Below are 24,982 nucleotides of genomic sequence, written 5' to 3' on the forward strand. Positions count from 1 at the left end.
AAAACTAACTGTTTATCAATGAGTCTTTGAAAGTAATTATTGCTCTTGGTGTTAACGAGAATTAAACCTGTATCCTGACTCTGAAATTTCATTGACCTGAGAATCTTATGTTTTAATAAGCAACCTATGAACCTGAGCTACCCGTTTAAGAACCAACTCTAGTTGACCTGGCACTGAAACTACATAGGTGCATAATGGTATGCAAACTCTGTCTATAGAAGCTATTTGCCTCGTGTAAGTTTAACGGCTTGTAACCGGAGGAAGTCCAATAGCTCTCAAATTGTACTTGCGAATACATCTCTGAATATTTCATTAACGAGAGAGAGAGAAAGAGAAAGAGAAGGATGAGGGGCAGTGAAAGGGAAACATGACACAAGAACTCTTCAATTCACCGTCTTAAACAATATCAACCTTTAAAAAAAAATTTTTCACCATTTTTTCCTATCTCAAAATATTCTAGAGATCTTCAAAAGAAAGTAGAGTTGGGGTTGAGTAAGAAGGGTCAATACCACCGGATGTGCCAAGCAAACCAAAATAAGAAACAAAATTCTTTTTATTCACCAAGAAACGCCTTTAGCTCTTCCAATATCTTTTGTGAAAAATAACCTACGTGTTGGGATATTTTTAAAATTTTGCGCCAGAGAGAACACGCACCTTGCTTTATTCGTGAGTAATGTGATTGTCTAGTGCATTTTAATTTTCACTTTTTTTGAAACCTCAAGCTCTATAATTTACCTTATCTACTGTATATTTCTTTTTTGTCTTCATACCCTCAGTACACTGCAAAGAAATGTATCTAGCATTCAAATATATTTTTATCTAAATATTTTTCTTTAAATCAAAACAAAAAACAATCTATCTGATTTATCAATAAAATAAATAAATTACGTAAATTGAAATCAATTCTCTCGGTCGAATTTTTATTTCTGAATGATGCTATTAGTCGTGATCACTATTTGCCTCTACTTTTTTTTATGACTCATTTATTAGTGACTACTTCGATTCTGTATCTATTTAGAATTTCTGATGCGCTGATACTTTCATAGAAAGACTTATGATTAACGTACATTTCCCCGTAGATTCAATATCATATCCCTTGAGTTATTATCTTTTTTTCACTTTTATTACTTGTTATATCACATTTTGAATTTCCTAACAAATTAATCAGATAAATATACTATCGACAGATTCATTGACAATCTTTTAAATAATACAGCTTATATTTATTAGTCCCGTTGATGTAGTTGACTGATTGTAAACTGACTAAAATTAATTGTTTTGTGGCTTTTGATAGGTGTTAGTTTAAATTTATCGATTTCCACTAATTACAAATTCACAAGAATATTCACATGACTAAACGACTGTCTATTGAATTATTGATGCTCTCGGCGGATTAAAATCTTTATGAGACTTGATCGAAAGAAAAGAATAAATAAATAAAGGAAGCAAAAAGACCGAAATGTTGGATCAGAACACTAACGAAGCACCATGCGAAAGCCGATTGTTCTCTCTGGGAAAATTTTTACTTGTTTCCTCGGGAAAATCTGCATGAGAAATAAATGAAAAAATTAGCTAAAAAAATAAAACAACGTGGAATGCAAGCGGGTATAAAAATTCGCGTACGTAGACATTTCAATCAGTTACACGGTTATTGCGCAAAAAGAGCTAGAGGTAAAGAGAGAGAAAGCTGAAAGGGTGAAGAGGGTGGATAGAAGAAGAGAATAGGAGCGAATGTTGTGTTCTTCGTCATGTAGAAGGGATGAAAACTTGGTCTATCGATGAGAGAAACGTTCTCTCTCATCGAAGGTGAGAGAGAGGAAGAGAGAGAGAAAGAGTACCGAGTGGAGAAAGAGGAGGGATGAAAGTGGTCCAGGAGTGGTTGGCAGCGGCGGCATTTATTGATCGCTTGGAGCAACCCTGCCAGCAACCCCTCTTTCATCCCCGCGGTCGTCATTCCTCTTCTCCTAGTGCTCTTCTCACCACATTCGACCTTCTCTCACCCACACCATCAAAGTCCTGAAGCCTATGCAATCTCCCACCTCCCTCTTACACGATGGTTCAATCATATTAATTACTAGCATCACCTTTCTACCTACTGTTGATGCCTCTTGACGCTTCCTAACTCCACTCTATACCTATCTCTTCCATTCCCTGCCTCTAGATCACTCTTCAGAATGCCGACAGCTTCGACACTTTGTCAATCCTACGACAAAATATTATCCCTCCAATTGTACCATGAGTATCGATGCTAATCTTGTTAAAATTACCCTCTTATCCAACCTGACTTCTCACATTGTCAAAAAATTTTTGTTGAAAATGGTCTAAATTCAAAGTTAACTAACATTTTTTTCCCAATGCAATATAAACATAATTTTGTTAGTAATTTAATATTAAACCTTAAATTTGATTAATATACTTTACATTTTTTATTCCACATTAATATTCCTTCTGAACAAATCTGCATTATTAGCATAATATTCAAAAGACTATTTTCAACAGTTTTTTTTTATCAGACTTGAAAGGGTGAATTTTTAGATTCTTACTCCTTACTATAATAACAAAGGTAAAAGATTTATGCAGCGATCTCCAAGCCACTAACGGCCGTTCGCGGACAGGGACAAGATAAAATAATATTCACTAGGAGATACGACTAACGTTTTTAACAGGATACAGGTTACCAGCCGTGCCCTGGAGTTGGCTGGGAGCGGCCACGCCATCGGCAGCCGCAGCAGCCGCTGTAGCAGCAGCCGCAGTGACGCCATCCCCTGCAACTGCACCCCTCGTCCTTGCTCCCAGAGCAGCGACGAGACGGAGGTACCGATCTTACGCAATCTCCAATTTCCTTATCACAAACAATGTCTGAAAAGCAACTAAATATTATAAATAATATTGATAACATCATTCAGACACTTCTGTCTTCACCAACACTTGCGCCTCCTTTTCAACCTTTTTACTCTTCATCCTCCTCTATCATAAAAACCAATTCTTCTAACACTTTGGTGTTGAATCTTTGTTAGCGTGTTATTATTAACGTGTGTACTTCTCCCGCACTTAACAAACAAATAATTCACAATTGTTTCACGCCCTATTAAAAATCGCCTGCACGATTTTATAGGTAAATAATCACTGAGAATTGCATCTCATGTTAGTTGAAATCACGCTACTTTGTTGTTGTTATTTTTTTTTCATCTCAGCAAACGCCCTTTAGGAGCGTTGCATGACCAATTTATTATGACTATTATCATAATTATGTCAATATTAATAGCGTGATATTATGTCAGGATATAACTCGTTCGTAGGTGAATTGTTGTTTTGTCACTTATATAACCCACTCTTTTTGGAATGTGCCTGCAGTTATATGCATCACAAGTATGCAATTTCATTGCCCCTAATTGACGTCAAATAAGTTATAGATTGCATACAATCTAACTAATTCCATTATCTCACTTACTTTATTACTGTAGAAGCTTTTTTATATTATGACTACTGCTCAAGTATATACAGTTTTGGCCAAATTTATTCGGGCTTTATAGGAATATTTTCAAATCACTGATTATGTCATATTTTAGCTTATTTTATTCTCTATTTTCTTTTCAATTTACAGCTGGGTTTTTTATTAAAGGAATTTTTAAGACAGGTAATAAATTTTAGTTTTTATTTGGATTTCTTTCTAGTTATAGATAAAAAGTTTTTCACTAACTTGAATGAAAATGTAGTTAATTTAGAATTTTTTTCTGCATTTTTTGCATAGAACATTTGATGTTAATTTAACAATAGTCGCAATTGATTTTCTTCAAAATAAATAAAGTTTATGATTAATTTAACAGAATACTGACATGAATTATTAATTGAAATTGATAAGTCTTTAGTAATTTCATTAAATATTGAATATTTTATCATTGAAATAGCTTAATTGCCATGAAAATTTGAGTGATTTATAAAATTTCGAAATCAATCAATTATCAAAATAAATTAAAATAATTATTTGCCCGGAAACAAGTATGTAGGACTATTTTTATTAGAATCAATATGTTTTATTATTTAACAATGGAAATAATTTGAAATAATTCACTTATAATTATCATAATTAAAAAAAATGAATACCAATACTGTATATGTTTTGAGTAGTTATGGTTTATTTATCATTGTTGGTTAACAATTTATTCATGTATACCAATAATCAAGGATAAAAATATGCAGCAAAGGTAGGGAGAAGCAGTATATCTTAGAGTACAGCAGCACTTAAAAATGAGACTTTAGTTTGCTTATTTATTACGATTTACTTCAACTTCTTGAGGTCTTCAAGTGGACAAGAAGCAGCAGGAAGAGGAAAGTTGAAGGTACGAGGTAATCGTCTTGCAATCTCTCCACTAGATGCATCTTCAAGTTCCCTCGAGATTCTTGAAAATTTTGAATCTCACCTACATCATATACGGAGTTGTTGCTCCTAGAAGAATCCTCCAAGGACTTTTCAAAACAATTTTGAGTGATCGGGGTATATTTTCTATATTTGTTTTTTGAGTTTGTTAATATGTATATATTTTTTGAAAATAGTGTTTCTTCCAACATTAGTTTCTAAAATTTTATCAACAAATTTCATCATTTGAAAAGCAGTTTGAAATGAAGAAGCTTCCTAGTAATTTAGTTGATTAAAATGAACTATCTTCTGATTCACAATATCATTTAATCAATAGTTCAGAGTTGAGGAACAAATCAATAACAATTTTTTTATCTAAAATGGTGGAATTTGTCCTCAAAAAACGATAAAATTGAGCAGATGACTTTATTGAGAAAAGAATCATCTAGGGAGTGAGAATTGAGTGTCGCTCACAAGTTCAATCGTGTTGAAATTTTCCAAAGAGCATTTGCAGCTGTTCCAGGAGCCTTTAAAGAACGAATGATTGGTTTCAAAGAGATCGATGAACACCCAGGAACGTCACCCAAGCAACTCTCGTTCATTTTCTCGTGTAATAGAACGTTGCAAAAACGAAAGCAATTGGCTTTTTTTCCAACAACGATCGATCTTTTCATCGTAGAAGTTGTCAGCAGTCTCCAAGCCCAATGTTCCTGTTGGATATTTCTCAAGACTTGTCATCTTCTGTTGAACTAATTCAAGCGAAACCTGGTGTCACTTTGACTTCCAGCTAACTTGTCCGAAGTGTATAGTACTATCCAACTGTCTCTTCTCGACCAAACTTAACAGGACAGTCCTTGTCGCTCGTATCTACTTTAGGAATTCCCCATGAAAGCAGGCAAACTAGTAGTCGCACATAAGCCGAGGCAAACTAGTTGAAACTTCAAACTTTCCGTGTCTCCTCAATGTCTCTTGTAACTCGTCTGTGCTTTGCTGCCTCATCAAATCGTTCTCTTTTCCCTCATCACCATCCTCTTCGTCCGCCCATCATTTTCTACCATCTCTTGGCAATCTCCAAGAGTCTCTTGACAAAAGCCCTTCAACCTTTTTCTACACCGCAATGGCTCTTGATTTGTTGTCTTCCTTTCAATCTCTCATTGACGTTGACGTACTAAGGGCTGTGCTGCTGCTGCTGTTGCCGATGTCGACGCCAATCAAATGAGGACATTTAGCATCCTCTTGACCTAACATTCTCAACGAGCATAACTATAAGGTAGGCCATTTTGGCATGTTGTTGTTGCAGCTGCTACTCTCCGGGGTGTTGCCATTCAACGTGGACGAGTTGGCCCTGCAGCAAGAGCTACTTTTCCAGCAAGTGCTGCCGCATTAGCACTTGCACGTAATCCTGGACCTCTTGCCGCCGCAACTGCACTGCATCCGTTTGCACCTGCGTAAGTAATACTAACTGCACGATTGTTTGGGTTTATTTGAAACACTCTTTGCATTTTAACATTATTATTCTTTATAATATTATAATACATTTTTGTGCATAATGCTAGTTTAGAAACAGTTGGTTTCATTAAACATTGTCAAGAGTTTTGGAAAATTGTTAACAGCTGCCTGAGTTATGCACTAGAATACACATGTGTGAAGACAGAAAGATAAATAGAGTAAAATAAATAATTGTTTTTTAGAAAATGTTTTCAACTTTTAGTAAATATTGTCATTTTTGTTGAAATATTTGTTCCTATTTTAATTGAAATTGATCCAATGAAGTATAAAATACTTTATTAATGATTGAAGTATTATTCATAATATTAATTAATTAATTTCAATACTTTTGAAAACTATTTAAATACTTGGAATCTATTGAGAAGTCATAAAGCAAAGTTTTGATCAAGTCGATCTTGAAAGTTTCATAGAATAGTTTTGTAGTATTAAACAGAAAAGTTCATTTTTTGATTTAAAAAAACAAAACTACATTTATTTTACAAGCTTGTGAAGATTTTTTTATTAATAAAGATTTTTTAACATGATATGTTGATAATTATCTTATTACTGTGAAGAAAAATGAAAAAAATTCTGTTAGATAATTAAATACACATGAGGTCAACGATGAACTACTCGTTTACTCAGTTTATAAAAAAATCCTGAAAAACCTTCTTTTATAAACTAAACAGTACTTTTTATTATTGCAACAGTATATAATTAAATTTACATCACAAATTTATAGACAATTACAATAATATTAATTAAAATTAATGGAGTAATGACTAAAAATTTCTTTCTCAACCTTTCTAAAGCTTTTTTAATTAACATATAAGGTTGCTAATTTATTAATTAAATTTTTATATAAAAAATACTGTAGTAATGTATCTAAAACAAACTTTACAGCAAAATTTAATTATATTTATTGATAAAAAAAACTTCTCAAGCTTGTATTTAAATGAATTTATGATAATTCTACAAAATATCTCCATGATGAAGAGAAACTACATTTAAGTAGTAAAGGAAGAAGTAATTATGAATAATTTAAAAATTACTAATTTCTTATTTTTCAGTGTTTATTACGACCCCTTCTTAGCAGCACATGCAGCGCAAGATCCCAACTACAGGCTGCAGGTAAAAAAATAATTTATTATTTAGATTCTAGACGTAGTCAAAACGCTTGACATACAAGAGCATCGTTGAGTTAAAAAAATGAAGGAAAAATGATAAAGTAGGAAGAGAATTAAAAAAATAACGAAGACATAAAGAAAGAAATAGAGAAGCTAAATGCGGATTTCATTTAAATGATTGTTTGAAGCTCTTGTACGTCACGTTGACGAGAAACTATAGTATATATATATATATATATATATATATGTATACATACTTTGACTTATTTAAGAACAATGAGAAAATGAACTAAAAGCATAAAAAAATTACGGAAAATAGCTGGAATGGCCGCAAGCAACAGCCGACGTTAGTTGACACGTTTCATTTTACTTTTTATTTATATTATATTATTTATATAATATACCTTGATTATTTTTTCTATCATTTATTTATTCTTCTTTTATCATTGTTCCCTTCATCATATTAATGTAATTACAATGCATCTTTATCGTAAAAAAATAAATGAAATAGGTCATTATTATTGGATTAATATAAAAAAATATATTTAATAAGTATAAAACAATATTCCATGCAATTATTAACTTTATTACATTTCTATTATAATCAAGATAACCAATCGTATATTTTTTTTTTAAATTTGTATTGAATTGTATTTCGATCAGTCTGCTTCACAAGATCGCACGATGTTCATCCGCTTCAATTCCATGAATTTTCTTTTACCGTCTGTTTTATTTTTTAGTTTATTTCATTTATTTATTTGTTTATGTTTAACTTTGTTATATCAATTTCATTTATACTGCAAGTATTTTTATACTTATTGAGATGGAAATTGAATAAGTTTGAATATACTTCGACTTAATGAAAAATGAAAAAAAAAATCATGAAACAATAATAATATGATAATATGATGATAGTAGAAAATAATAATAACTGATTAAGAAAAGGAAAAAAATTCGGGCGCTAGAATTTTTTTTTCAGGATTGCCGTTTGTGTTTCAGGCTAAAGCTCCCGCTCTGGAGGTAGGAAAAACGGTTAACCCTTTTAACTACTCTCTACTCGTTTTCTCTTTCACTCTTTTTTTCTTTCATTCACTTTTTCCTTTATCATGTTAGTAAAATCATTAGCACAGAGTCCAATTAAGGTTTTTTTATTCTATTGATTGAGAAATAACATTAATTCTATAAAAAGTCATTAATGAATCAGGGAAAAATGTAGATACTTTAGAAATAGACGTCAAGATTAAGAGGGTTTCTAATTCAATTAATTTCCAAAAAGAATTAGTTGAAAATTCAATTGCTGATTAGTTGAAGTTGAGAAGAAAATATATATATGTCGAGTCTTGTTATATATGCAGAGGGTGAAAATTACAATATTTATTTAGACAATTCCAAAGTAAAAAAATGTATCGAGAAAATGTTGCAAACTAATACACTCATGGAGAGTATTTAACTTTAAAAAATGTGATTAAATGACTGAATGACCGCATTTATTAAATGAGAATGTGTTCATACAAGGATCATGATATTATGTCCAGAGTACTAAGTAGAGGATATTACTTTGAGATGAGAATCTTTCAATATAGTCATTCAACTTTTAACTCGATCCGACAAATCGCTCAAATATTTTACAAAAAGTTTACTATCAATACCGAAATCATATAGTAAATCTAAAAAAATTTAAAAGAATGCTCCAATATGTACTTAAAAAACGTTTTCTTTCAAAAATAAAAATTGTACTAAGCTTTGAATGAGACTGAGAACATTTTTTATTGTAAAAACATGGCAAAAAAAGGCTAAAAAAAGTAGATTCAGTTAATTCTTTTCTCTAATCTCCCTTCAGCTGTTAGATTCAAAACTACTCTGGTATTCTGTTTCGTTTGATCCACGGCTTGGTTGACGAGCGAGTGAGGCTCTAGCACTCAACAACTCTCTAGGCTGGGGTGTTTACGTTTACGTATACGTGTTACGGAATTTAATGCGTTTGGGTTTGCACATCTACCCTTTATATCATTTGCAATCTACATATGTAGACTATCTCTGTGCTCGTGTCTTGTTTGAATTTAGCTGTCCGCTGATGTACCGAGAGACCGAAACCTTTCCGGCCTTCTCTATACCCTACCACCACAACATTATACAAACAACTATCTGGCGTCACCCTCTCATCCAATCCCCCACTCCACTTGGCCTGTAAACATCACAAACATTTACACGTCCATATATGAAAGCTTGCTTGCTCTCTGTTGTCCGAGTAGAAATAACGATGTGTAAATATTAAATATATCTATATATATACACCACCTATATATTCAGCAGTAACATGGATCTTTAGACACACTCTCTCTGGGGTAAATAGCAAGCAGTGTAATCGACGTCATTTCGAATTCATCCCCTTGAGAATCCCCAGATCTTGGATCGTACAAGTGACTGCAACACGATGGAGGGTTAAACGATACAGAGTACCAAGACAAATGGCAAGCTCGACTTGCAGTAAAACAAGGTCAAGCGCGACTTGCACGTAAGCCTAGAAAACGAGTTCCGCGAGCAACACATTTTGAATACAGCAATAGATATACTGTAAATAGTCCAGTCATATTAAGTTTTAAATCAGGAAATCTAGAAATGGATAAAATTTTAATAGAATATTTGTAGGGGATGTAGAATCAGTTTCCCCTAAAAAAAAGTGAGCTCCGACACCGGGCAAGGGTTGAAATCACCCTTTAAACGCTTTTTTATGCATTTTTTCACGTTTGTTCTCATTTTTTTCGAGAACTATAATAAATATGAAAAAATGTTTCAAACAAATGTTGTAGCGGCTACGTTTTTACAAAAAAAAGTCCGCATCTTCGCAACCTTACCTGTAACAGGTAAAAAGTTATCGACCTCTAAAGGTTGGAAAAATTCAAACCGGTGAAAATATTGAACACCCTTGGCGTACGATACTGCTGTGAGAGAGACAGAGCGATACGTTCGCGCTTGTCACTCTCATTGCATATTTTCGGGCCTAAACGCATGCATGTTAAACTCCGCCCTTTGAGGAAACAAAAAGAGAAAATACATGAAGTCAATGAGTTAGAAAAAGAGAGCCTTATTGACTGATTTTAGGCTTCTCCGGAAATATCTGACGCACAAGGTCAGTGTTTTCCTTTTCAATACATTCTCAAGTTTTAAATGTATTGACTTTTATTTCAATTAAGTTGGAATTAAAATATTCCAAGCCAAATAATAATAAATAAATAAATTAATTAATTAATATTATATAATTAATAGAATATGATATATTTATTGTGATTATAATTACAAACGGTTATTTCAATGGTTAATAAAAGAACTATTTGAGCGTAAAATTTATTTAATTTAAAAATTAAGTATAAAATCATTTTTAATAATAAATGAAATTTTATTTGAAATAAAAATTTTTTTTCTTTCATCTTCTTACTTTACATTAATATATTATTTATTTTATTTTTATTATAATTACGTAGTGCTATTTAAATGGTAAATAACACAAATAAAAAAAAACAATATTAACATAAAAATTTTTGTGTTACTGAATAATTAAAAAATAAAATAATATTTAATTGAATTTTATTTTTTAAAAAAAAATTTTTTTACATTGATTTGAATTAATGTGAAAAATATATATATATACATTCGAATCACTTTTAAATATTATTCAATATACTCTACAAAATTATATCAGTACATTCATTTTGTTTTAATAAATAAGAAAAAATAATTTGTCATTCCTAAGTGACATCGTTATTAATGAGTCATCAATGAAACATCTACAATTTCTAAAAATCGAGAATTCTTTTTTTTTCTTATTTATTAAAACAAAATGAATGTACTGATATAATTTTGTAGAGTATATTGAATAATATTTAAAAGTGATTCGAATGTATATATATATATTTTTCACATTAATTCAAATCAATGTAAAAAAATTTTTTTTTAAAAAATAAAATTCAATTAAATATTATTTTATTTTTTAATTATTCAGTAACACAAAAATTTTTATGTTAATATTGTTTTTTTTTATTTGTGTTATTTACCATTTAAATAGCACTACGTAATTATAATAAAAATAAAATAAATAATATAAAAAAAAAAAAAAATTAATGTAAAGTAAGAAGATGAAAGAAAAAAAATTTTTATTTCAAATAAAATTTCATTTATTATTAAAAATGATTTTATACTTAATTTTTAAATTAAATAAATTTTACGCTCAAATAGTTCTTTTATTAACCATTGAAATAACCGTTTGTAATTATAATCACAATAAATATATCATATTCTATTAATTATATAATATTAATTAATTAATTTATTTATTTATTATTATTTGGCTTGGAATATTTTAATTCCAACTTAATTGAAATAAAAGTCAATACATTTAAAACTTGAGAATGTATTGAAAAGGAAAACACTGACCTTGTGCGTCAGATATTTCCGGAGAAGCCTAAAATCAGTCAATAAGGCTCTCTTTTTCTAACTCATTGACTTCATGTATTTTCTCTTTTTGTTTCCTCAAAGGGCGGAGTTTAACATGCATGCGTTTAGGCCCGAAAATATGCAATGAGAGTGACAAGCGCGAACGTATCGCTCTGTCTCTCTCACAGCAGTATCGTACGCCAAGGGTGTTCAATATTTTCACCGGTTTGAATTTTTCCAACCTTTAGAGGTCGATAACTTTTTACCTGTTACAGGTAAGGTTGCGAAGATGCGGACTTTTTTTTGTAAAAACGTAGCCGCTACAACATTTGTTTGAAACATTTTTTCATATTTATTATAGTTCTCGAAAAAAATGAGAACAAACGTGAAAAAATGCATAAAAAAGCGTTTAAAGGGTGATTTCAACCCTTGCCCGGTGTCGGAGCTCACTTTTTTTTAGGGGAAACTGATTCTACATCCCCTACAAATATTCTATTAAAATTTTATCCATTTCTAGATTTCCTGATTTAAAACTTAATATGACTGGACTAAAACAAGTAGATGTGAATAAGGCATTTATTTTTAGTCGACTCAATTTATTTTGATTTTATCTAATTGACCCTTCATTTGGCCAGTACTTGAATGCTATTATGGTTATTGTTTCCTTCATTAGTACACTGAGGCAAAAAAACTTTTTATTTATTCAATATACTTTATTTACATACTATTTATTGAATTGTAAATGATTGAACTTCTAAAAATAGATTGTTTGAGGTCTTTAATTTTTGTGTTCCAAATAAATAAAAGTGAAAAGGCTTTTCTAAAATATCACCATATTAGAGGAAATATATACGTTTAACAAAACAAATTCTTAAAACTTCTTTAATAATATTCTAGTGCCTTATGCAATTTGTTAGTAATAAAATTATTCCATTATGACGAGAGCCATTTGATTTTATAAGTAGTAATAATCATTCATGTAGTTATTAGAATGTTTTTATAAAGTTAATATTTGATTTACAGAAATTTTTTCTCTTACATAATTTAGAAATTTTTTTTAATTGCCATTTCTTATATTCAATATTTTAATTTAATGTATCAAGAAAAATTGAAATGTATACATATGAACTAAAAACAAATATTGAAGTGAACGTGGAAGAGATGGATTAAATAATAAAAAGCTTCCAAAATTTTAAATAAATAGAAAATCAAGTAGTCAATGAATCTAAGTAATTTCAAAGTTTCATAAAATCATAAAAATAATTTTGCTGATTTATTAATAAACCTTTTTATGGCTTAAAAATGAACTAAGAATAAAAATTCACAACAGATAATAATTATTTAACTATGTATCATATTTAAAATGACAACTTGCTTCTTACATTTGTGAGAAAAAAGCGAAACTACTAAATATAAAAATGCCAGTATTATTTATTAAAAGTATTTTACTAGCTTATAATAAATTTCACAAGAAAGTATGTTTTTAAAATCAATTCAAATTCAATAAATAAATTCATTTTGGGTATATTTTGGTCAATCATCTAAAGAAATTTCAATGAACTTTGATAAAAAAAATAAACAAGAATCAGTAGATACTACTACTAAAAATAGATCTAACTAATGAATAATTTACCAAGTTCTACTTCTTCAGCATAAAATGTTTTATTCACAACTTCCAATAGAATTATTATTTTCTTTACTTTTTTATTTTAGAATAATTTCTTTCGTAGGAAAGAATAACAGAGACAAAATGCAAGCTTTTTTCTTCATTGAATCATGTCTGAAAAAATTTATTTAGATAAGAAAAATAAAAGAATTTGTAAACCAATAGCTTTTTTTCGATACAACTCAAGACGATGTTTATATCAAGTTTAAAAAATTTTGATCTTTTGAATTTTATTTAAAACTTTTATGAATTTTTTATTTCCTATTTGTTATCTAGAATTTTTTGTTACTGTTAGCAATTTCCAAATAACAGAGTAAACTTCCAAACGTTGTAGAAAACTTTCCGGCGCCAGACATATCGTCCTCCTATTTTCAATCCCCATAGCGCGTGAACGATTTCACTCACTCTCTTTTTCGTTTCTTCTTCGATATCCGCTCACGTAGAAGCGAAAAGTTATTAGCACGTTTTTCAACGATAACCGGTAAACAACCACGAGAATTTATCGTTTCCGCACTTTTCCAACAAACAAACAAACACGGAAAGAAGATGAGGGCTTAAAATTTGTGGTTGGAAAAGTTTTCAAGTTTTAGATAAAAATCATGAAATTTGAGTAGAAAAGTCAAAGCTTGGTCAGCCATCATAAAGATTAAGTCATCATTGAAATTACTGAGTTATGTACGTAAAGTTAATTGAATTTTTTTTTAATTATAACTTCAACTATCCAGTAAATTGACTTTTATAAAGTCAATTAGAATTTAATATTAGCATTTAATATTTGTTAATCATTTTGAAAACTTTTATTACCTTTCAAAAATTATTATTTTAGCTTTATTATATCAATCTTGACGATTTTATTAATCTTTTGTTTATCTTTTCGTTCCGTAGCATACTAATATTAATGACCGGAAATTATTTCAATATATGAAATATTTAACTTTTTACAATTACTTAAAAAATGCTCAAAAACATTACACTACTTAGCATTTACCCAGATAAATTAACATATACTGAAAATAGTTAAAAAAATAATATTTCACTTTTTTCAGTTTCAATGATTTATCTTTGCTAACGTATTCATAATTACCTCATTATTATATTAAATATTCATTAATAAACACAGAAGAGATTAAATATTTAATGTCTAGAGATAAAGTTGTAATACAAAGCCTTGTTATTTACATTATTATGTTGATGAAAGCATTGTACACAATGGAGTGGATAAAGAAATCAAACGTATTTTCCTCGTTGAAGCAAAAAATAGCGATGAAAGTCAGATATTTTCCTCTAGCTTTTATTTAAAGAGTAATATTTTAGTCACGGTCAAACATGTAAATCAAATAGCTCGACAGTTCAATCTTAGGGGTGAGAGAATGCATTTATCGTGAGGGGAGGATGACCGCAGAGTAAATATGGGACAAAGGGTTGGGGTGTGCTTCCGGTTAAGCGGTTTTCCTTGTTCGAGATTACTTCCGATAATCGTGTGAACCTGGTCTTCACATACAAGTTTTAAATCCCCTTAAAATCCTTAGTCTTTCAATTTAAAATAGGAAATAGAGCAACTGTGAGAGAGAGAGAGAAAAGGAGAAAGAGAGAGAAATAGAGACAGAGAGTAGTGTTAACTAATCCACTGAATGGATAAAGGTTTATTCATGCTCTCATACGTACATTTAGGTATTAAAATTATTATCCAATGGATACAAGTAGTTGCATCATATTTTACATTGAAAGGGAGATTCGCACGAATACCTTGAATCCTCTTTATATGTTGACGCATGAATTATTTCATACGTATTTTTAATACTCCACTTACTTTGGTTGTTACTTAGCACTTTGGTTCTGACATTCGTCTGGCATCTTTCACTGTTTTTGATGATGAGAAATACACTGTTTAGGATGGTTATCATCTTGGAAAGATTATTTTTTTACTATTAAAATAAATATCTTTGTTACTAAATTATTCTATGATCTATTTAAATCCTTTAATAATTTTACATATTTGATAAAAGTAGTACCTTTAACTATAAATAGTTTGTACTACTAGATCATTTATTACAAACGAATCTCTTTTCATTCATGATATATTTTTGCATCATTCTATAATTATATTCAGTAGTAAAATGTTTAATAACTAGAATTAGTTTTTTTAAAAAGTAATCTAGAATTTAGAAAAATTTATTTCAAAACTCGTTACCAATATTTTCAATAACAACTTTAGCTATTATGATTCTAAAACAATAAAAATATATTTAGAACTTAAATCACAAACATTCACTCTGTAGATGACAATTTTAGTTAAACCAATCTTGATTTCAATTTAAAATGAAATAATATTGTTACATTTGATGTTACCTTGTTTTATGTGTTGAATTGAAAAACATTTGTTTGAAATTATTAATTGGTTTTAAAATATTTTGGATGCATCAACTTTCCAAGATGTTAAGTCACTATATATGACGATGAAAGTAGAGAGTACAAGGCAAAATGCTGATGAAAACATGCAATACATGCAGAAAAAAATTTGTTCCGAATTTCTTAGTTGATACTTGTTGATACACGAATGGGAGAAGAGAAACTCTCCCTTCGTTGAAATTGACATTCCAAACTTTTGAATTTGTACAAAACCCTGTTTTAAATACCCCTAAAACGCGAAATTAGTTGATTTGAGCTTGCTTGAGCTTGCATGGCGGGTTGTGGTTGTTTCAGGCAGCAGCAGCGGCCGCAGCAGCATCTCCACTCTTGAAGACACCCTTATCGACAGCTCAACAGGCCACTTATGCAGCAGCAGCAACATATACAGCAGTAGCTGCACGAGCTTATGGTGCAGCCGCAGCAGCCGCACAACCAGTTGCTGGATACGCCGCAGTGGCGGGGTGAGTTTATTATAAATTCCTCAAGAAAGTCATACTACATCTTCCACAACTACTCATAAAGCTAATTCCATAGTAACTACTCCTTTTGTTTTAACCCTTCTGAAACTTCCTTGAATCCTTTGCAGAGAAAATATAAGACGTGGTCGAGCTTTACGTAGTCGCAAGTTTGAAGATATTCCTGAATGTCCTGACAGTAAATTATAAAATTCGATGTTTGTATTTATTCTACTTCTTTTTATCCTACTTATTTCCTTTTATTTCAACTATTTTTCCATTTCGTATAATCATCAAAGGAACTTTTATTTTCTTAATATTAAATTATTAAAGTGAGTATTTAGTATTTTTATTTTATTTATTGATTTCATCTTTACCTGAATATCTTATTTAGAATATTAAAATTTAAATAAATCTCAGAGGAGTGCTTTTCAGTTAATGAAAATAATAATTTTTAGTAATAAAGAAAATAAGAATTCCTCTTTTATTTCCAAATATACGGATAAAACTTGAAGGAGATTATTTATGTGATTAATTCTTTCTAGGTACGGACGTGAGTATGCTGACCCTTATCTCGGACATAGCATTGGACCCATGACAAACTACGGAGTAAGTACATCAATCTTTTACTGTACAATTTTAGATAGGATCTATGAACTTTTACTGATCAATTTTAAAGAGTTTTACTTCAGTGACATAGAGTTTTATATTTTATTTTACTTTATTTTTTTGTTTTGCAATTAATTGTTACTACATTTCTAAACTGAAAAAAATACTTCATAATTTAACAAAACTTTTTCTTTCAACAGGCGACAGTATATAGAGGTGGATACAACAGGTTTACACCATACTAAAGAAAGATAATAAGACTTTCCATTGAGGTTTGCACCGCTTAATATCAAGCAGATCACGACCAGAAGACACGAAATAATAATTCATTCATCTCCAAGAAACAGAGTTCCTGAACAATTTTCATGAGTCTGTATGATATTCTCGCAGCAAAAAAAATATATAAATCAAGAAAAAATTTAGTAGAAACAGAAAACACATTAATAAATCGTGTATGTACTCAATGATCTCAGCTGAATCTCCTGGACGACTGTTCGTGTTTCACGGCAGCACTAACCCTCCGAGCGACATTGATGAAGAGGATCACGAACGAGAACGTATAGTTGGATGTATAGAACAGCAAGATAAAAAATAGAATAGATAGGTGGTAAATTTCCACGAATTCATTGGAAACAAGTAGGAAAGAAGAGGATGGAACGTGAATTCTGGACCGTTGTTATTGGGAAATTTGTCGCTTGGGTGCGACCTCCTGGATCGTTGCAATTGAAATTGACAGCTCGCTTCATGGGCGACAGTCGTTCGCGGTTGGGGTGATGGGGCTGTGACACTGCGAATTTACGTTGTCATCCATCCGAAGAAAAAAAACGGCTCGCGGCCGCATTTCGATCTATTACAGTAACGGGAGATTAAATTTGATCAGAGTTAATCTACGAATAAAAACGTTGAAAAATTAACAGAACTTTAAAAAACTAACAGAAATAAAATCTAAAATATCATAGAGAAGTGATATTATGTCAAGGAATTCTGTAAATTCGCACAACACTCCATATATGCACATTAAAATGAAAACCAATTCACAAAGTACTCATCACATAAAATCATTCGCCAAATTGTAATATAGTTGTATATCAAGTATTGACTGCATTCGCTTTTAAACGTTTACATGTATAAATGATTTAAAATCTAATTATTTTGTTTATCAATGTACTGTCGTGCTCGCAAAAATGTGTCACAGTGTCCCCAAATGTCACAGCACACTACTCCTATTTCTTGCAAAAGTGAGATTGACACAAATAAAATAATAATTATTAAAATAATAATGATACAAAGGAAATTAAGAAAAAGGAATGAATTATAATAAGACAGAACAACAAAATAATTGTAAAATCATGAAAAATTTTTAGGTAGCTAGTTTACCATTAAGATAAGTACGTAAGTTGGTAGATTTCTATGCCAAATATGTGTGTAGGTCATTTACAAACCAAACGTCTAGGTACAATAGAGCGTTTTAGAATAAACTGCAGCAGGAAAACGTTATAAAATAAAAAATACGTTTTTAAAATGATGAAAAACGAATAAAAAAATACTAAACTAGACCGTATATACCGGATTCTGGTAAATATAAAAAAAGAACAGGGTCTAGTCACAGTTATACTCTCTACCGAAAACAATCAAATGTTTTTTTTAATTATTGTTCTTTATTTTTAAGATATTTTTTCCTACGTTCATTAAATTATTATTACATTCATGGACCAGAAGGTCACTTTGATGGTGTGTACGGTCTGGATGGAATTTTTCCTGTAAAAAAATTTAACACATAATTATCAGTAATGTGGATACATATTAAAAGCAACAAACCTACCGTAACTTATTTATTTAGTTAATCAAAGCCTACATGACATGTTTTCTATTTTTGTTTTTTTTTTATATTTAGTATGTAGTTATTAACGAATTAAAATATAATTGTAAATTAACTGTTAAGTTAATTATTAATTATTTGATAAATTTTTGCATGGAATCTCAGTCAATTCTGAGTCAACCATAAAATCATTGAAATATCAGTAAAATTCGGGAAATACATATATTTGATCTAATTAACGTTTCAGTTGAAAATGTAATAAATATTTTCCACGAGTCATCTCGTAGACTCTGTTGGTTAGACAGAGCTTTTAATACGCTCTGCATCCGTATAATTCATTTTAAGGGGCTCGTGGATAAAACGAGCAAACTTCATATGAGTAGAGAGATTAAATGGAAATTGGTACGCACACATTAAAGTTGAGCGAGTGATATTTCCTGTTAAAAAATTAGTTTAAGCGAAGATTTATCATATAAGTGAGAGCACGTGAGACTTTTTGCGGGCTTTATTGTATATGTGAATGAAAAAATGTGTGTAAGTGTGTAATAGAAAACGAGAGAAAGAGCGGAAAGATAAAAATTTGGGTGATTACTAAAAAATACAAAAAAAGAGTCGTGTGAAATAGCCAAATATGACAAAGATGTTAGGAATACGTTAATACTACAACAAAAATACTGTCGTTATGTTTTAATATAATCTTGCTAGGCTAGAATAGAATAGATGATTATAAATATAAATTAAAATTAATGAAAAATAAATAAAAAGAAATAAAGTAAAGTACATGATATAGAAAAATAACTTTTCAATGGATCTAAATCAGCAGTGGAGCGAAATAAATAATAAAAAGAAGTGAAATTACAAATTTGGTGATTGAAATAAATTGCCGATTGTGTAAATAATATGACAAATAGTATCAAGCACAAATCACTGAGAAAAAGAAAGAGTTGATAATTAAGTAGAAATTACATTTGCAAACATACTCACTTCTTATACTAATTATAGTAATTTAATAAATAAAAATACGTAGATTAATTTAAAAAACAATCTAGAGATTATAATAAAATAAAATAATAATAATATTAATAATTCAGTCATAAATGACGTATGTATTTTAACAGCAACACACAAATTCTGTTCAATGTTTTGAGCGAGCTCTCTTCTCTTTATCGACAATGATCGTCACAAGCGAACAATTCGTTAATCATTTCAATATCTTTATAGTCTTATGTTTAATTCTCACATATGAAATTTGAGTGTTTATCCACTGAATCAAACGCTTACTACATTTTGCTATTTCAAATTCAACAATAGTTAAGTACCAAACCAACTTGTAAATCCGTAAACAAACTGAAATCCTGTAAATTGTATACTGTAATTACAATTCATACTCATTATTATTACCTCTGTCGGTAGGCTATAAAAATAATTAGAATTTAGAGATAAGTCAAGCTCAAATTTATTTGGAGACTCCTTTTTTCATTGATTGTAATGAATAATCATGATTATTATTAATTAAATATTAATTATTAATTATAATTTAATTTAATTAATAATAAGTATAATGGATAACATCCGTTAATTTCTTTTTTCTGTCATATGCACAATCACTTTTTGTAATAAATATTCTGATAATATTTCGTATGTTTTAAGTAGATTACAATATCCCAAAAATAGGCCTATCTTCTGAATCTTCTCATTTTTTATCTCATTAGATTATGAAAAATAATTCAAATAATTTTTTTCAATGATAATTTGACGAAATCGTCGATAAAGACTCGTTTAAAGATATTTTCATTATACTCTAATTGCGTAAAATATCTTCAATGATACACACTGATAACTGCTATTTAATTACAATGAACTTTTAATGAAAAAGAAAAACAAATAAAACGTGTAGATGGAAACTAATATGACACATCTTTTAACAACAACATATCCTAGTGTACGAGTCAGGGCATTGCCCAGAAATTTATTCACGTATCATTGTAATAATTGGTAATTTAATTGCATTAAACAAAGGTTACTGGCAACTAGAAGCTCATTAAATAAGATAACTATCGTAAGATATTTATTAACTGAATGTTTAATTCATGTTGTAATTTGAGAATGCGAATTAATGTCTGTTTTATAATTCATTATAAGAAGTTGATTTGTTTCAAAACACCTATGTACATAAGATTAAAAAATTCATCTCGTTTCGCACAATTGCCAGTAGCCAATGAAAAAATCATGGTAAAGTTTTGTAATTTTCTCTAAATGATTTCTATGCACTTAATTGGTAGGACCAGATATGGGTTCTATGTTTGAGAATGATATTTGGAGGTACAGAAAAAAAAATTAATAAATAAAATAAATACAAAATAGAAGGAGAGAAATATTCCATGACATTAGAGCGTTTATGTATACTTTATACTATTTGCGAGTGCGTGTATGGCAAAATTGACATAGTATATTTCTATGCCACTTATTTGCTTCTCGCAGTGTAAATTATATTGAGAGAAAGTGAACGCAATGGATAACAAAAAAAAAAAAAAAATAAAATAAAATAGCGTAAATTATTTTTACGCATATGTTGGATAAACGAAAGAATAATCAATAAGGAAAAAAAGGAAAATATACAAAAAAAAAAAAAGTTAATATAACTTGAGATTTAATTTAACAACAAAAGGAATAGCGATAGAATTACAAGGTGTTGATGAATAGCACCTTTATCATTGTCTAATTTAAAGAATTTTGTAAGTCTGGACCAGCTATTAGGTTCTTATTATTCCCATAGTGACTTCTTATGGTGTATTTTCCCTGTATATTATCAATGTTTATTATTAAATATTTTTCAAATAATGTTTATGGCTTTTTCAATTCATTTAAAAGATCTTTAAACATTATTATTATTTAACCTTAACTACTCGACACTTACAATTTTTCTACTCGATAAACTACTCCAAAATTTTTTTCATAATGATAGATTGTTAAGCAAAATTCCTATCAATGAGTTCCACATTTAAACTTCGCGGAATTACAGATGTCGCTAACATTCATTCATTGCATTAGTATATGTCGCATCTATTTATTGCAAAAATACTAAATCATTTATACATATATACTACGCGTGATGCTATTGGTGTAGGTTAGTGGGTCACACATGCGCAATCAGTTTTTGATAATGGAGACTTTAGTGAAGTTGAGTAAGTGATATCAACCACTATTTTGTTTATTTTTCATCAAGGTTCGATATTATATGAATAAATAATAAACCAGTGGTGATCATAAACATAAAAGATACTCTAATTTTTATATTTCATTATTAAATACATCGCTTTTATGGTCACGTTTCTATCTGGTAATGTCTTCTTATACATACGGACAAAAAAGATTTATTCCTGTTCCACCAGAAAAAGGCAGTTTTCCTCTAGATCATGAAGGTGTTTGCAAGAGTTTGATGATCAATTACATGAATTGTATTAGTGAAAATAGAAACAGCAATACACTTTGTAGAGATGCTGCCAAAGAGTATCTCGGATGTCGGATGGATAACCATCTTATGGCTCGTGAAGAATGGTCAAAGCTAGGATTTAAACAAGATAACGATTCATCAACAACGTAACAATTTATTCAATATAAATATATATCAACACATTTAATATAAATACATATATATATATATATATATATATTTAAAGTCAAAGGTATTACACTCAAAAGATAATAATAATAATACTAGATACAAATAAACTTTTAGAAGCTTCAAAGAAAAATCCGCAAGAATAATCAATTAATCAAACGATTAAATATCAATTGAATACAAATATTGTAAACACAATTACAGAAAATAAAGTTTAATGAGTGAACAATAATAAATCATTGAGCTGTGAAAGCTTTAAAGAAAAACTAACCTAATAATCGATTAATATAAGAGGATTGATTAAATTTTATCAAAATTGCTATCACGAAACTCGTCAATAAAGCTAAAATTAGTAGCAAATACATAAAAGCGTCCAATGACCGTAGTGCAAATTTAGTAAATTAGTCTTACAGTAGAAATTGACGAATAAATATCTATTCTAAACAGATAAACAACTAGATTTACATGATAAAAATATATATTTATTAGCCTTGATGGGTAGAAGATTGTTCATAGTGAAACAAATTTAGAATATACAGAAGTGTGAATAAAAAAAGATAAAACTATATGAAAATAAAAAACAAATAAATATTACAAACAGAATAAATCAATAAATTATTGATAAAAATAGAAAAAAACATAAATAACTATAGCTTTTTATTGATATCTTGTGTCAAATAAATTGTTAAACGAAGGCATTATTATTATAGTCCACTGGTTTCTGATGACTTCAGTGTCAATAACAATAAATATTGCATTTTGTTAACGGCAAGTTACATAATTTTTTTATAAAATATTTTTGAATGAAACCACTTTGCATATCGCTAATAATTTTTGCCTTTCTGCAACTGCCATCAACCATAACAACTTGTGTTGAATTATTAATTAATCAGAGAATTAAGAACATATTATCTTAATAGTTTTTAATAATTATCATTAATATATAACTGTACAAACAACACTTATTGAAAAGATCAATACGCTTAAGGAGTATACAAAGTGGAATATGAATTTTTTATTGAAACACTGAACAGAGATTGCTTAAAGAAAGTGCGCTTATTTCTGCAGAAAAATAATGGCTTCGAAAAAGAAAGTTCTTATTGGTTGTACTGGAAGTGTTGCAACAATAAAATTACCTTTGATTTGTCAAAAATTATGGGATCATAATGTGGATTTTCGAGTGGTCGTAACAGAAAGGGCTAAGCATTTCATCAAAGAGTCAGAGTTGCCTCCAGGTACTCAGATCCTTTCAGATACAGTTGAATGGGCTGCTTGGCAAGATCGTGGAGATCCTGTGCTGCACATTGATCTTGTTAAATGGGCGGATTTATTCCTGATAGCTCCACTGGATGCCAATACCTTAGGCAAACTTGCTTCTGGCATTTGTGACAACATATTGACGTGTGTTGCCAGAGCTTGGGATCCTTCGAAGCCTCTATTATTTTGTCCTGCTATGAATACTAAAATGTGGGAGCATCCAGTAACTGCACCACAGGTAAATTAATTTGTCTATCTACTCAAAACTAACTAAAGTTTCTATGGTAATCAAAATCAAATCACTAATTAAAGTATCTATTTACATTTCTTGTTATTCTCAATATTTGTTCTTTTGCAGTCAGAAAAAGATTAAATTGTTATTTGTCTGTCATTCTAGGTTGCTCTACTGAAATCATGGGGATATAAGGAAGTAAATTGCATTTCTAAGACTTTAATGTGTGGAGATACAGGGATTGGTGCGATGGCAGAAGTTGATACGATTGTTCAAGCAACGCTCAGATCCCTAAATCCTTGGGATCCTTATTCACCACCAGATAGGTTTTATTAAAAAAAATTAAATATAAATTATTATCATGTATAAAAAAAAAAAATTAATCGATTAAAAAAATGAAAATATCAATTGTCAATATATGTACGTTACAGCGAATAAATCGACGATTTTTTCTAATTTTTTTCTTAATTAATTGTATAGATACTTTGGAATAATTTCAATATTTTTATAAACTTATTTATGAATTTAATTATAGTATCAAAAAAAAAATATGTTTTATAAATATTACCACAAAATAATATAAAAAGCTTAAAATAAAATCGTTGAGCCATTTAATGGCTCATTTTATCAAAACACATCAATTTGTACACTGAAATATATTACTGTAAAATATGAATTCATTACAAATGGTCAAAAAAAGCAGTTTCCAAATTCGTATATTCTGTTGAAATTTGAATAATTTGGCACTCTTTTAACATTTATTTTGCAGATGGTGCTTCAACAGTAGAATGGCCAAGTAAATAATAACTATGTGAATTATAGGATTATGTTATACTATTTGTTGCATTATTTATTTGTAGTTATCAAACTAAATATTGAATAAACATAATTATTTAAAAAGAAGAAATCAATAAAAAATACTATTACTACGTTAATGTTTTTTTGTGCTTTTACAATTTGAAACAACCAAAGCGTCATCGATTTATAAAATTAATTAATTAATAATTAACCAAAAGATTATGAGAGTTCATTCAAAATCTTATGCTGAAACTATTGTGCAGCATTGACTCAACAAATCTAAACATAATCAGAATAATATTTAATATATGTAAAAATAGTAATAATTATAATAGAGACAATATATAGTAACAGCTGAATAATTTATAGAATCAAACTTTTCTTGTTTAAAGAACAATAAAGAGAATAGAAAAGATAAATAAAATAATTTTTTTTCAAATGATTGTTTATCATGTTGAAAACAGAAAATTAAAAAGAACATTAAAGAATTACGAAAAAGGATGAGGAAATTATTGAATTGCTAACACATTCGACTTTTTTTTATTCGAATTTTTATTACAAGGAGAATCTTTAAAGATAGTTTTCTATACATTTATTTGAATTCGTGTATTTCTTTTACTCATTTATTTATTAGTTAGTCTAAGAGTTGCACATATTTATTCTGCGACAATTTCGTCCGATATTACGAAATTTTGGAAGCAATCAAACACAT

General features: G+C 29.4%; 3 protein-coding genes across 3 annotated transcripts in view; all 3 read left to right on the plus strand.

Annotated features, from left to right (window-relative positions):
- Rbfox1 (RNA-binding Fox protein 1) overlaps nt 1-19,019 on the plus strand; it is a 57,873-nt gene extending 38,854 nt beyond the window's left edge. Inside the window, exons 7-12 of the mRNA XM_035085625.1 lie at nt 5,658-5,805; nt 6,916-6,976; nt 7,972-7,992; nt 15,773-15,939; nt 16,479-16,542; nt 16,743-19,019. Of these exons, the coding sequence (XP_034941516.1) occupies nt 5,658-5,805; nt 6,916-6,976; nt 7,972-7,992; nt 15,773-15,939; nt 16,479-16,542; nt 16,743-16,787 (506 nt within the window). The 3' untranslated portion in view covers nt 16,788-19,019. The remainder of the gene's footprint in view (nt 1-5,657; nt 5,806-6,915; nt 6,977-7,971; nt 7,993-15,772; nt 15,940-16,478; nt 16,543-16,742) is intronic.
- Nucleotides 19,020-21,473: 2,454 nt separating this feature from the next.
- Nucleotides 21,474-22,082, plus strand: LOC118068324 (cytochrome c oxidase assembly protein COX19). Its single transcript, XM_035085626.1, has one exon. The coding sequence runs from the start codon at nt 21,705-21,707 to the stop codon at nt 21,963-21,965; it is 261 nt and encodes an 86-aa protein (XP_034941517.1). The 5' UTR covers nt 21,474-21,704; the 3' UTR covers nt 21,966-22,082.
- An 18-nt stretch (nt 22,083-22,100) lies between these two features.
- Ppcdc (phosphopantothenoylcysteine decarboxylase) lies at nt 22,101-24,401 on the plus strand. The gene is made up of 2 exons (XM_035085629.1): nt 22,101-23,478; nt 23,638-24,401. The coding sequence occupies exons 1-2, from the start codon at nt 23,059-23,061 to the stop codon at nt 23,806-23,808; spliced, it is 591 nt and encodes a 196-aa protein (XP_034941520.1). The 5' UTR covers nt 22,101-23,058; the 3' UTR covers nt 23,809-24,401.
- The last annotated feature ends 581 nt before the right edge of the window (nt 24,402-24,982 follow it).

Source organism: Chelonus insularis, unplaced genomic scaffold, assembly GCF_013357705.1.
Source record: "Chelonus insularis isolate UGA/USDA-ARS -01 unplaced genomic scaffold, ASM1335770v1 contig_3_pilon, whole genome shotgun sequence".
Classification (NCBI taxonomy): Eukaryota; Metazoa; Arthropoda; class Insecta; order Hymenoptera; family Braconidae; genus Chelonus; species Chelonus insularis.

Excerpts from the sequence above, each read along its gene's own strand:
- LOC118068324 (XM_035085626.1), top strand. The coding sequence starts at position 21,705 with ATGTCTTCTTATACATACGGACAAAAAAGATTTATTCCTGTTCCACCA.
- Ppcdc (XM_035085629.1), top strand. The coding sequence starts at position 23,059 with ATGGCTTCGAAAAAGAAAGTTCTTATTGGTTGTACTGGAAGTGTTGCA. Across the intron at positions 23,479-23,637 it reads ATCCAGTAACTGCACCACAG|GTTGCTCTACTGAAATCATG; the intron begins GTAAATTAATTT and ends CTGTCATTCTAG.